A 13,642-nucleotide genomic window follows, 5' to 3' on the forward strand; every position below is an offset into this window, starting at 1 on the left:
AAGTAGAGAATTCACAATGTTTGACTACAAGAAGAAACGCCGACCTTCACCAGTCCCCTCCACATCCCCGTCTTCCTCTCCTGCAGTTACTGAAGCACACGCTAAGACGGCAGTACTCTACTGATGATAGAAATACAATACATAGAATTCCCATACAGTGGCTCTATGATAAGGAATAATGTACCATGGATACCTGTTTAGAACACAGAAAAAAGTCACCAGGGGGGGATTAGAGGTGACGCAAGTAGTACGCCCCTAACCCACAGGACATTACCTTGAACATTCTCTCTACTCACTCTATATCTATTTATGCTCCAGTAGCACTCCAGTGGGCTAGCAGCAGGATGCGGGAGATTGGAGTTTCTATCTATTATATATCTATCCTCCAGTAGCTATGGGTTAGCAGCAACAGGAGGGAGAGTGGAGTTTCTATTAATTATATATCTATGCTCCAGTAGCTCTGGGCTAGCAGCAGGAGGAGGGAGATTAGAGGTTCTATTAATTATATATCTATGCTCCAGTAGCTCTGGGCTAGCAGCAGGAGGAGGGAGATTAGAGGTTCTATTAATTATATATCTATGCTCCAGTAGCTCTGGGTTAGCAGCAGGAGGAGGGAGAGTGGAGTTTCTATCCAGGCCGTCGCAGATAAAAACCCATCAGTACTGTATTTATAGAAGAGCTGTTGAATAGTTAATGATTCAGAGGGAAGGGATTGGTCCCCACGGGACAGGCTGAGCCATTACTTTGACAGAGCTACATACAGCTATACCGTGGTCTGGGTTCAATAGCATGTGTGCGGACACCATAATAAGGGATATGATTAGGACAAGGACACAGGAATGCAGACAATACTATTTATGAATCGCATGTGTGTAATGTGGCTATAAAACAGTTCTGAGGAGCCACAAGCTCTTATGAAAACTTGCATGCCCAGCTGACTGAATACTAATGGTAATGAAACGAATGTTATGTACATGTGTCTTTGTAGAGAATGCACTGCGTAGCCTGTTGGAGGCGCTGACGAGCCCTCCCTACGCTCCCATGCAGCACCTGGAGAGAGAACAGGCCCTGGCCAAACAGTTCGCTGAGATACTCCACTTCACCCTCAGCTTCGACGAACTAAAAGTGAGGAGGAGGAGGAGGAGAGAGGAATGTGGGAAGAGGAGAGGAAGAGGGAGGGAGGGTGTAATCTCGGTTAAACTCAAAACTAAAATCTTGATTAATTTGGTCAGACACCAATTATGTTTCCATAATATTAGGGAGGGGTAAAGTGGTCCTTACCTTTATAACACTTCATATCCCTTTCCGATATACACTTCTCCGACCAGTCTTTCTCTCCTTCCTGTTGTGAATGACCAGTCTTTCTCTCCTTCCTGTTGTGAATGACCAGTCTATCTCTCCTTCCTGTTGTGTTGTGAATGACCAGTCTTTCTCTCCTTCCTGTTGTGTTGTGATTGACCAGTCTTTCTCTCCTTCCTGTTGTGTTGTGAATGACCAGTCTTTCTCTCCTTCCTGTTGTGAATGACCAGTCTATCTCTCCTTCCTGTTATGTTGTGAATGACCAGTCTTTCTCTCCTTCCTGTTGTGTTGTGAATGACCAGTCTTTCTCTCCTTCCTGTTGTGTTGTGAATGACCAGTCTTTCTCTCCTTCCTGTTATGTTGTGAATGACCAGTCTTTCTCTCCTTCCTGTTGTGTTGTGAATGACCAGTCTTTCTCTCCTTCCTGTTGTGTTGTGAATGACCAGTCTTTCTCTCCTTCCTGTTGTGTTGTGAATGACCAGTCTTTCTCTCCTTCCTGTTGTGTTGTGATTGACCAGTCTTTCTCTCCTTCCTGTTGTGTTGTGAATGACCAGTCTTTCTCTCCTTCCTGTTGTGAATGACCAGTCTTTCTCTCCTTCCTGTTATGTTGTGAATGACCAGTCTTTCTCTCCTTCCTGTTGTGAATGACCAGTCTTTCTCTCCTTCCTGTTGTCCTTCAGTGGGACACTAGGTCATCTTAAGAATATAAAGTACTGTTTTTTAACTGTACTTATTCTAGCCACTGTCTCTTTCTCTCGCTCTCCCACCCTCTCTCTTCCCCTCTCTCCCTCTCCCCCTCCCTCACACTCTCTCTCCCTCCCCCTCTCCCCCTCCCTCCCTCACTCTCTCTCTCTCCCTCCCTCTCCCTTCGTCCATCTCTCCCTCTCTCTCTCCCCCTCTCTCTCTAGATGACAAACCCAGCCATTCAGAATGACTTCAGCTACTACAGGAGGACCATCAGTAGAAACAGGCTGAACAACCAGCAGGTAAGACTATCAGTAGAAACAGGCTGAACAACCAGCGGGTAAGACCGTCAGTAGAAACAGGCTGAACAACCAGCGGGTAAGACCGTCAGTAGAAACAGGCTGAACAACCAGCGGGTAAGACCGTCAGTAGAAACAGGCTGAACAACCAGCGGGTAAGACCGTCAGTAGAAACAGGCTGAACAACCAGCGGGTAAGACCGTCAGTAGAAACAGGCTGAACAACCAGCGGGTAAGACTATCAGTAGAAACAGGCTGAACAACCAGCCTGAACCAGGATCACTTGGCTAATCTGTCAGACAGTTGCTAGGGTAACAGTGTTCATTACAAACTGTCACCATAGTCACATGTGAAAAAGATAAAAGCTACTCATCACCACAGTGTTTACTCATCAACACAGTGTTTACTCATCACCACAGTGTTTACTCATCAACACAGTGTTTACTCATCACCACAGTGTTTACTCATCAACACAGTGTTTACTCATCACCACAGTGTTTACTCATCACCACAGTGTTTACTCATCAACACAGTGTTTACTCATCACCACAGTGTTTACTCATCACCACAGTGTTTACTCATCACCACAGTGTTTACTCATCACCACAGTGTTTACTCATCACCACAGTATTTACTCATCAACACACAGTACTGTGTTTTCTCTCTATGTAGATGTTTAATGAATTGCAGACAGGAAAAGCATTGAATAATGTCACATTAGATTACTTGATAACACACAACAATTAAAGAGGAATCCTGTGCCAAATATGCAAATGTTGCCTTGTTCGAAACCATCTCTCTCTGCTGCAGTTGGAGGCGGAGAACGAGGTGAACAATGAGATGGCCAATCGGATGTCTCTGTTCTACGCCGAGGCCACGCCCATGCTGAAGACCCTGAGTAACGCCACCACCAAGTTCGTATCAGAGGTCAGTCACAACTCCTGTCCCCTTGTTCTAGTCCCTAACTCCTTCCCTTGTCCCCTTGTTCCAGTCCCTACCTCCTTCCCCTGTCTCCTTGTTCTAGTCCCTACCTCCTTCCCCTGTCCCCTTGTTCCAGTCCCTACCTCCTTCCCCTGTCCCCTTGTTCTAGTCCCTACCTCCTTCCCCTGTCCCCTTATTCTAGTCCCTACCTCCTTCCCCTGTCTCCTTGTTCTAGTCCCTACCTCCTTCCCCTGTCCCCTTGTTCCAGTCCCTACCTCCTTCCCTTGTCCCCTTGTTCCAGTCCCTACCTCCTTCCCCTGTCTCCTTGTTCTAGTCCCTACCTCCTTCCCCTGTCCCCTTGTTCTAGTCCCTACCTCCTTCCCCTGTCCCCTTGTTCCAGTCCCTACCTCCTTCCCTTGTCCCCTTGTTCCAGTCCCTACCTCCTTCCCCTGTCTCCTTGTTCTAGTCCCTACCTCCTTCCCCTGTCCCCTTGTTCCAGTCCCTACCTCCTTCCCCTGTCTCCTTGTTCTAGTCCCTACCTCCTTCCCCCGTCTCCTTGTTCTAGTCCCTATCTCCTTCCCCTGTCCCCTTGTTCTAGTCCCTACCTCCTTCCCCCGTCCCCTTGTTCTAGTCCCTACCTCCTTCCCCCGTCCCTCCCCTCCCTCTAGTTCTTAATGTTAACTAGCACCAACTCCTGTCCCCTAAAACAAGAGCCTACCACAAGCCTTTACTAATAGCTACCACCCCAAGTCACCCTATGCTACCCTCACCACACCCCCAGTCACCCTATACTAGCCTCACCACACCCCCAGTCACCCTATACTAGCCTCACCACACCCCCAGTCACCCTATATTTGTGTCACCACACCCCAAGCCTGGTATTTACTCTCCGTCTCCCCCCAGGGGCCAGTGCTGGTATTTACTCTGTCTCCCCCCAGGGGCCAGGGTTGGTATATACTCTCTGTCTCCCTCCAGGGGCCAGGGTCGGTATTTACTCTGTCTCCCTCCAGGGGCCAGGGTAGGTATATACTCTCTGTCTCCCTCCAGGGGCCAGGGTAGGTATTTACTCTGTCTCCCTCCAGGGGCCAGGGGCGGTATTTACTCTGTCTCCCCCCAGGGGCCAGGGTAGGTATATACTCTCTGTCTCCCCCCAGGGGCCAGGGTAGGTATATACTCTCTGTCTCCCCCCAGGGGCCAGGGTAGGTATATACTCTCTGTCTCCCCCCAGGGGCCAGGGTAGGTATATACTCTCTGTCTCCAGGGGCCAGGGTCGGTATTTACTCTCTGTCTCCCCCCAGGGGCCAGGGTAGGTATATACTCTCTGTCTCCCCCCAGGGGCCAGGGTAGGTATATACTCTCTGTCTCCCCCCAGGGGCCAGGGTAGGTATATACTCTCTGTCTCCCCCAGGGGCCAGTGCTGGTATTTACTCTCTGTCTCCCCCCAGGGGCCAGGGTAGGTATATACTCTCTGTCTCCCCCCAGGGGCCAGGGTAGGTATATACTCTCTGTCTCCCCCCAGGGGCCAGGGTAGGTATATACTCTCTGTCTCCCCCCAGGGGCCAGTGCTGGTATTTACTCTCTGTCTCCCCCCAGGGGCCAGGGTAGGTATATACTCTCTGTCTCCCCCAGGGGCCAGTGCTGGTATATACTCTCTGTCTCCCCCAGGGGCCAGGGTAGGTATATACTCTCTGTCTCCCCCCAGGGGCCACGGTAGGTATTTACTCTCTGTCTCCCCCCAGGGGCCAGGGTAGGTATTTACTCTCTGTCTCCCCCCAGGGGCCAGGGTAGGTATATACTCTCTGTCTCCAGGGGCCAGGGTCGGTATATACTCTCTGTCTCCCCCCAGGGGCCAGGGTAGGTATATACTCTCTGTCTCCCCCCAGGGGCCAGGGTCGGTATATACTCTCTGTCTCCCCCAGGGGCCAGGGTCGGTATATACTCTCTGTCTCCCCCCAGGGGCCAGGGTAGGTATATACTCTCTGTCTCCCCCAGGGGCCAGGGTAGGTATATACTCTCTGTCTCCCCCCAGGGGCCAGGGTAGGTATATACTCTCTGTCTCCCCCCAGGGGCCAGTGCTGGTATTTACTCTCTGTCTCCCCCCAGGGGCCAGGGTAGGTATATACTCTCTGTCTCCCCCCAGGGGCCAGGGTAGGTATATACTCTCTGTCTCCCCCCAGGGGCCAGGGTAGGTATATACTCTCTGTCTCCCCCCAGGGGCCAGTGCTGGTATTTACTCTCTGTCTCCCCCCAGGGGCCAGGGTAGGTATATACTCTCTGTCTCCCCCCAGGGGCCAGTGCTGGTATATACTCTCTGTCTCCCCCCAGGGGCCAGGGTAGGTATATACTCTCTGTCTCCCCCCAGGGGCCAGGGTAGGTATTTACTCTCTGTCTCCCCCCAGGGGCCAGGGTAGGTATTTACTCTCTGTCTCCCCCAGGGGCCAGGGTAGGTATATACTCTCTGTCTCCAGGGGCCAGGGTCGGTATTTACTCTCTGTCTCCCCCAGGGGCCAGGGTAGGTATTTACTCTCTGTCTCCCCCAGGGGCCAGGGTCGGTATTTACTCTCTGTCTCCCCCAGGGGCCAGGGTAGGTATATACTCTCTGTCTCCCTCCAGGGGCCAGTGTTGGTATATACTCTCTGTCTCCCCCAGGGGCCAGGGTAGGTATTTACTCTCTGTCTCCCCCAGGGGCCAGTGCTAGGTATTTACTCTCTGTCTCCCCCAGGGGCCAGGGTAGGTATATACTCTCTGTCTCCAGGGGCCAGGGTCGGTATTTACTCTCTGTCTCCCCCCAGGGGCCAGGGTAGGTATTTACTCTCTGTCTCCCCCCAGGGGCCAGTGCTGGTATTTACTCTCTGTCTCCCCCCAGGGGCCAGGGTAGGTATATACTCTCTGTCTCCCCCCAGGGGCCAGTGCTGGTATATACTCTCTGTCTCCCCCCAGGGGCCAGGGTAGGTATATACTCTCTGTCTCCCCCCAGGGGCCAGGGTAGGTATTTACTCTCTGTCTCCCCCAGGGGCCAGGGTAGGTATTTACTCTCTGTCTCCCCCCAGGGGCCAGGGTAGGTATTTACTCTCTGTCTCCCCCAGGGGCCAGGGTCGGTATATACTCTCTGTCTCCCCCCAGGGGCCAGGGTAGGTATATACTCTCTGTCTCCAGGGGCCAGGGTCGGTATTTACTCTCTGTCTCCCCCCAGGGGCCAGGGTAGGTATTTACTCTCTGTCTCCCTCCAGGGGCCAGGGTAGGTATTTACTCTCTGTCTCCCCCCAGGGGCCAGGGTCGGTATTTACTCTCTGTCTCCCCCAGGGGCCAGGGTAGGTATTTACTCTCTGTCTCCCCCCAGGGGCCAGGGTAGGTATTTACTCTCTGTCTCCCCCAGGGGCCAGGGTAGGTATTTACTCTCTGTCTCCCCCCAGGGGCCAGGGTAGGTATTTACTCTCTGTCTCCCTCCAGGGGCCAGGGTAGGTATTTACTCTCTGTCTCCCCCCAGGGGCCAGGGTAGGTATTTACTCTCTGTCTCCCCCCAGGGGCCAGGGTAGGTATATACTCTCTGTCTCCCCCCAGGGGCCAGGGTAGGTATATACTCTCTGTCTCCCCCCAGGGGCCAGGGTAGGTATTTACTCTCTGTCTCCCTCCAGGGGCCAGGGTAGGTATTTACTCTCTGTCTCCCCCCAGGGGCCAGGGTCGGTATTTACTCTCTGTCTCCCCCTGCTGTCTGTGTTACAGAATAAGACCTTACCCATTGAAGACACCACAGACTGCCTGAGCACCATGGCCTGTGTGTGTCGCGTCATGCTGGAGACCCCGTGAGTAGCTCTCTTTCTCTAGTCCCGTCTTTCTCTAGTCCCGTCTTTCTCTAGTCCTTTATTTCTCTAGTCTCTTTCTCTAGTCCTTTGTTTGTCTAGTCCTTTATTTTTCAATCCCTCTCTCTACATTCTCTCCTTCTTTTACTCCACCTCTCTTTCTTACTGTCTCTCTTGCTGTGTGAGTACCTCCACTCTTTCCATCCTCTTTCCTTCTCTCTTGTTATGTCATGTCATGTCATGTCATGTCATGTCCTTCAGGCCAAGTGTAAGCTGAATAGGTTTTTCCATATTTGCATAGTCTTTCTTTTACCCTTTATCTTTATCCCTCTCTTCCACTCTTCATATCCCCCGTCTCCCTCTCAATTCAATTTCAATTTATGGGCTTTATTGGCATGGGAAACATATGTTAACATTGCCAAAGCAAGTGACATATTATGTCTACATACAGTGTAGACATATGCAAATAGTTAAAGTACAAAAGGGAAGATAAATAAACATAAATATGTGTTGTATTTTCAATGGTGTTTGTTCTTCACTGGTTGACCTTTTCTTGTGGCAACAGGTCACACATCTTGCTGCTGTGATGGAACACTGTGGTATTTCACCCAGTAGATATGGGAGTTTATCAAAATTGGGTTTGTTTTCGAATTTGTGTTCGTACTCTCTGTTTAGGGCCTAATAGCATTCTAGTTTGCTCTGTTTTTTGTTAATTCTTTCCAATGTGTCAAGTAATTTTATTTTTGTTTTCTCATGATTTGGTTGGGTCTAGTTGTGTTGCTGTCCTGGGGCTCTGTGGTGTGTGTTTGTGTTTGTGAACAGAGCATCAGGACCAGCTTGCTTAGGGGACTCTTCTCCAGGTTCATTTCTTTTTAGGTAATGGTTTTGTTATGGAAGGTTTGGGAATTGCTTCCTTTTAGGTGGTTGTAAAATCTAAAAGCTTATATGAAATTTGATAATTTGCGGGTATCTGCCTAATTCTGCTCTGCACGCATTATTTAGTGTTTTTGCAGAACTCTACATGCAGAGTCTAAATATGGTGTTTGTCCCATTTTGTGAATTCTTGGTTGGTGATTGGACCCCAGACCTCACAAACATCAACGGCAATGGGTAATATTACTGATTCAAGTATTTTTAGTCAGAACCTAATTAGTATGTCAAATTTTTTGATGGCATAGAGGGCCCTTCTTGCCATGTCTCTCAGATCGTCCACAGCTTTGTGGAAGTTACCTGTGGTGCTGATGTTTAGGCCGAGGTATGTAAAGTTTTATGTGTGCTCGAGGGCAATGGTGTCTAGGTGGAATTTGTATTTGTGGTCCTGGTAACTGGACCTTTTTTGGAACACCATTATTTTTGTCTTATTGAGATTTACTTTCAGGGCCCAGGTCTGACAGATTCTGTCCAGAAGATCTAGGTGCTGCTGTAGGTCCTCCTTGGTTGGTGACAGAAGCACCAGATCATCATCAAACAGTAGACATTTGACTTCAGATTCTAGTAGAGTGAAGCCGGGTGCTGCAGACTGTTCTAGTGTCCTCGCCAATTCGTTGATATAGATGTTGAAGAGGGTGGGGCTGGGTGCTGGGTGCTGCAGACTGTTTTAGTGCCCTTGCCTTATTCGTAGATACAGTTGAAGCCAGAAGTTTACATACAGTTTAGCCAAATACATTTAAACTCAGTTTATCACAATTCCTGACATTTAATCCAAATAAAAATTCCCCTGTCTTAGGTCAGATAGGATTACCACTTTATTTTTAGAATGTGAAATGTCAGAATAATAGTAGAGAGAATGATTTATTTCAGCTTTTATTTATTTCATCATATTCCAAGTGGGTCAGAAGTTTACATACACTCAATTAGTATTTGGTAGCATTGCCTTTACATTTTTTAACTTGGGTCAAGCGTTTCGGGGAGTCCTTCCACAAGCTTCCCACAATAAATTGAGTGAATATTGACCCATTGCTCCTGACAGAGCTGGTGCAACTGAGTCAGGTTTGTAGGCCTCCTTGCTTGCACACACTTTTTCAGTTCCGCCCACAAATTTTCAATACGATTGAGGTCAGGGCTTTGTGATGGCCACTCCAATACCTTGACTTTGTTGTCCTTAAGCCATTTTGCCACAACTTTGGAAGTATGCTTGGGGTCATTGTCCATTTGGAAGACCCATTTGCGACCAAGCTTGAACTTCCTGACTGATGTCTTGAGATGTTGCTTCAATATATCCACAATTTTCCTACCTCATAATGCCATATTTATTGTGAAGTGCACCAGTCCCTCCTGCAGCAAAGCACCCCCACAACATGATGCTGCCACCCCCGTGCTTCACAGTTGGGATGGTGTTCTTTGCCTTGCAAGCCTCCCCCTTTTTCCTCCAAACATAACAATGGTCATTATGGCCAAACAGTTCTATTTTTGTTTCATCAGACCAGAGGACATTTCTCCAAAAAGTACGATCTTTGTCCCCATGTGCAGTTGCAAACCGTAGTCTGGCTTTTTTATGGCGGTTTTGGAGCAGTGGCTTCTTCCTTGCTGAGCGGCCTTTCAGGTTATGTCGATATAGGACTCGTTTTGCTGTGGATATAGATACTTTTGTACCTGTTTCCTCCAGCATCTTCACAAGGTCCTTTGCTGTTGTTCTGGGATTGATTTGCACTTTTCACACCAAAGTATGTTCATCTCTAGGAGACAGAACACATCTCCTTCCTGAGCGGTATGATGGCTGCATGGTGTTTATACTTGCGTACTATTGTTTGTACAGATGAACGTGGTACCTTCAGGCGTTTGGAAATTGCTCCCAAGGATGAACCATATTTGTGGAGGTCTACAATGTTTTTTCTGAGGTCTTGACTGATTTCTTTTGATTTTCCCATGATGTCAAGCAAAGAGGCAGTGAATTTGAAGGTAGGCCTTGAAATACTTCCACAGGTACACCTCCAATTGACTCAAATGATGTCAATTAGCCTATCAGAAGCTTCTAAAGCCATGACATAATTTTCTGGAATTTTCCAAAGTGTTTAAAAGCACAGTCAACTTAGTGTATGTAAACTTCTGACCCACTGGAATTGTGATACAGTGAATTATAAGTTAAATAATCTGTCTGTAAACAATGTTTTGAAAAATTACTTGTGTCATGCACAAAGTAGATGTCCTAACCGACTTGTCAAAACTATAGTTTGTTAACAAGAAATTTGTGGAGTGGTTGAAAAACGAGTTTTAATGACTCCAACTTAAGTATATGTAAACTTCCGACTTCAACTGTATAGATATTGAAGAGGGTGGGGCTTTAGCCACGGCCATGTGGAAAGAAATGTGTGTTTTTTGCCAATTTTAACCGCACGTGTTCTTTGTGTCGTATGTTTTTCCCCAACACCACTTTCCATCAATTTGTATAGCAGACCCTCATGCCAAATTGGGTCAAAAACTTTTGGGAAATCAACAAAGCATGAGAAGACTTTGTCTTTGTTTGTTTGTCAATTAGGGTGTGCAGGGTGAATAAGTGGTCTGTCGTACGGTAATTTGGTAAAAAGCCAATTTGACATTTGCTCAGTACATTGTTTTTGCTGAGTCTGCGGTTAATGATAATGCAGTGGATTTTCCCAAGGTTGCTGATGACACATTACTGGCATGATAACCAATTATCATAAAAGTCATTATCCAAAAGAACATCAGTGTCTTAAAGCTGATTAAAGCAATAACAACCCCACTCTCTCCCACTCTCACCCTCTCTCCGTCTCTTTCTCTCTCTCTCTCTCTCTCTCCTTCCTTACTCTCTCACCCTCCCTCTCTACCTACTCTCTCACCCTCCCTCTGCCTCCCTCTCTCACCCTCCCTCTGCCTCTCTCCCTCCTTACTCTCTCACCCTCCCTCTGCCTCTCTCCCTCCTTACTCTCTCACCCTCCCTCTGCCTCTCTCTCTCCCCCTCTCTACCCCTTACTCTCTCACCCTCCCTCTGCCTCTCTCTCTCTCTCCCTCCCTCCTTCTACCCCCTTACTCTCTCACCCTCCCTCTGCCTCTCTCTCCCCCCCACCTACCTATCTCCGATCCCTTCCCCCTCCCTCCCTCTCCTCTCTCCATAGTGAGTACCGTTGTAGGTTCACCAACACAGACACCATGTTGTTCTGTATGAGGGTGATGGTGGGAGTGATCATCCTGTACGACCACGTCCACCCTGTAGGAGCTTTCGCCAAGACCTCTAAAATAGACGTAAGACACACACACACACACACACACACACACACACACACACACACACACACACACACACACACACACACACACACACACACACACACACACACACACACACACACACACACACACACACACAAAAACTACACACACACACACACACACACACACACACACACACACACACACACACACACACACACACACACACACACACACACACACACACACTACACACACACACACACACACACACACACACACACACACACACACACACACACACACACACACACACAAAAACTACACAACACACACACACACACACACACACACACACACAAAAACTACACAACACACACACACACACACACACACACACACACACACAAAACTACACAACACACACACACACACACACACACACACACACACACAAAAACTACACAACACACACACACACACACACACACACAAAAACTACACAACACACACACACAACACACAAAAACTACACAACACACAAAAACTACACAACACACACACACACACAACACACAAAAACTACACAACACACACACACACAACACACAAAAACTACACAACACACACACACAACACACAAAAACTACACAACACACACACACACAAACATCCATGTTTCTACTCGTATACTGCTTAAAATGCTGAGTCTATCTGACCACACATGCCTTGATGTCCTCCTGTAGGGTGATGACCTTTCTCTAAAGCTGTGTGTATCTTTGGTTTGTGTGTGTGCGTACAGATGAAGGGCTGCATCAAGGTGCTGAAAGAGCAGCCGTCCAACAGCGTGGAGGGACTACTGAACGCACTGAGGTGAGGAGACATTGAGGAAGAGAGAGAGAGAGAGAGAGAGAGAGAGAGAGAGAGAGAGAGAGAGAGAGACAGAGGGAGAGTAGACAGAGAGACACAGACAGAGATAGAGAGAGAGAGAGTGTAGAGTGTACGTACATATACTCATCTCATGTGTCTTTCTCTCCTCCTGTCCTCTCCCCCCTTCTCTCCTCCCATCCTCTCCTCCTCCTCCTCCTCTACTCCTCTCCAGGTATACGACCCGACATCTAAACGACGACAGCACCTCCAAACAAATCAGGGCTCTTCTCCAATGAGAGTGAGAGGAGCAGAGAGAGGGAAGGAAGGAAGATGAGAGAGCGAACACGGAGGGAGATGAAGAAGAACGAGGAAGAACAAACTGTGGTGTGCAAAATGTTCTGGTCTGATAAGAAGAGCTGATGAAAAGAACAAGTCTATGTATTGTTCATCATTCTGTCTCCCATTTTGTAAAAAAAGAAAATGAAGGAAGAGAAACTATAGAGATATATATTAAAGAGAAAAATAGCAAAACAAAAAAAACTAAACAAGTGTTACAAGATGGAAATAAGACTAAAGAAGAAGAACAACAAGGAAAAAGCTATATTAATAAGACTAAAGAAGAAGAACAACAAGGAAAAAGCTATATTAATAAGACTAAAGAAGAAGAACAACAAGGAAAAAGCTATATTAATAAGACTAAAGAAGAAGAACAACAAGGAAAAAGCTATATTAATAAGACTAAAGAAGAAGAACAACAAGGAAAAAGCTATATTAATAAGACTAAAGAAGAAGAACAACAAGGAAAAAGCTATATTAGAAAATCTAAAGTCAGGAAACAAAACTCAAACAAAAAAAAACTGAAAATAAACACAGAAATATTAATATTCCGTACAACAACGTTAGTCTGAAAAATATTTTTGCACTGGTGTAGAATATAAACAACGCTGTCTGTCAGTCTCTAAGTAGCCGCTGTAAAGATTTAAACCAGGCTCCATTACAAACATTAAAGAATAAGACTGGGAATGACAAAATGGCCTGATTCCAAAACAATAGCTTGTCCCTTTCCAAAAGTCCTGACTCCTCCAATCTAAATGGACTTGGAGTTGTATGCAGTATGGCACAAACACTTCTTAACTTACAGAAGGCTAATGGGTGCTTTAACCTTATCACTGATACAAATCCAAACAATCTGTCAGGTAGTCTAAAAGGTCCTAGGGTTCAGGGTGAGGTATTGGTTTGGGACTGGGCACCTGTGTAGATTAGGCTCAGTCTCTGCATTGAGGGTCCATCCCAATCGTCTGAAGGGGCTTCCTCCACTCCCTCACCCTCTCCTCATTTCCTCTCCTTCGTCTGCACTGAACTGAAAACACAGGTGTTAAAGTAAAAGCAATGTGACGGATACAAACCAGAAATGAGCTCTCACATTGTTCAGCTCTTTCACATCATTGCAGATGAAGGAAAGTCAGAAAGGAGAAATGGAGGGAAACCTATTTTTAGTGTGTTGAGATGCGCCCAGACACTCCATTTTGATTTCCTCATTATACAACCACTCCTATTGATCCTAACCCATAACCCACTTCCCATCCACTTGCACCGTAACCAT

General features: G+C 47.3%; 1 protein-coding gene across 4 annotated transcripts in view; it reads left to right on the top strand.

The window, feature by feature from the left end:
- Positions 1 to 12,704, top strand: part of fam49al (family with sequence similarity 49 member A, like) — a 102,608-nt gene extending 89,904 nt beyond the window's left edge. For all 4 annotated transcript variants that reach the window (XM_045709503.1, XM_045709501.1, XM_045709504.1 and 1 more), the window contains 7 exons: positions 989 to 1,125; positions 2,208 to 2,285; positions 3,092 to 3,208; positions 6,926 to 7,005; positions 11,076 to 11,202; positions 11,972 to 12,042; positions 12,272 to 12,704. In XM_045709503.1, the coding sequence (XP_045565459.1) occupies positions 989 to 1,125; positions 2,208 to 2,285; positions 3,092 to 3,208; positions 6,926 to 7,005; positions 11,076 to 11,202; positions 11,972 to 12,042; positions 12,272 to 12,335 (674 nt within the window). In that variant the 3' untranslated portion in view covers positions 12,336 to 12,704. The remainder of the gene's footprint in view (positions 1 to 988; positions 1,126 to 2,207; positions 2,286 to 3,091; positions 3,209 to 6,925; positions 7,006 to 11,075; positions 11,203 to 11,971; positions 12,043 to 12,271) is intronic.
- The last annotated feature ends 938 nt before the right edge of the window (positions 12,705 to 13,642 follow it).

This window comes from Salmo salar, chromosome ssa27 (assembly GCF_905237065.1).
Source record: "Salmo salar chromosome ssa27, Ssal_v3.1, whole genome shotgun sequence".
Lineage (NCBI taxonomy): Eukaryota > Metazoa > Chordata > Actinopteri > Salmoniformes > Salmonidae > Salmo > Salmo salar.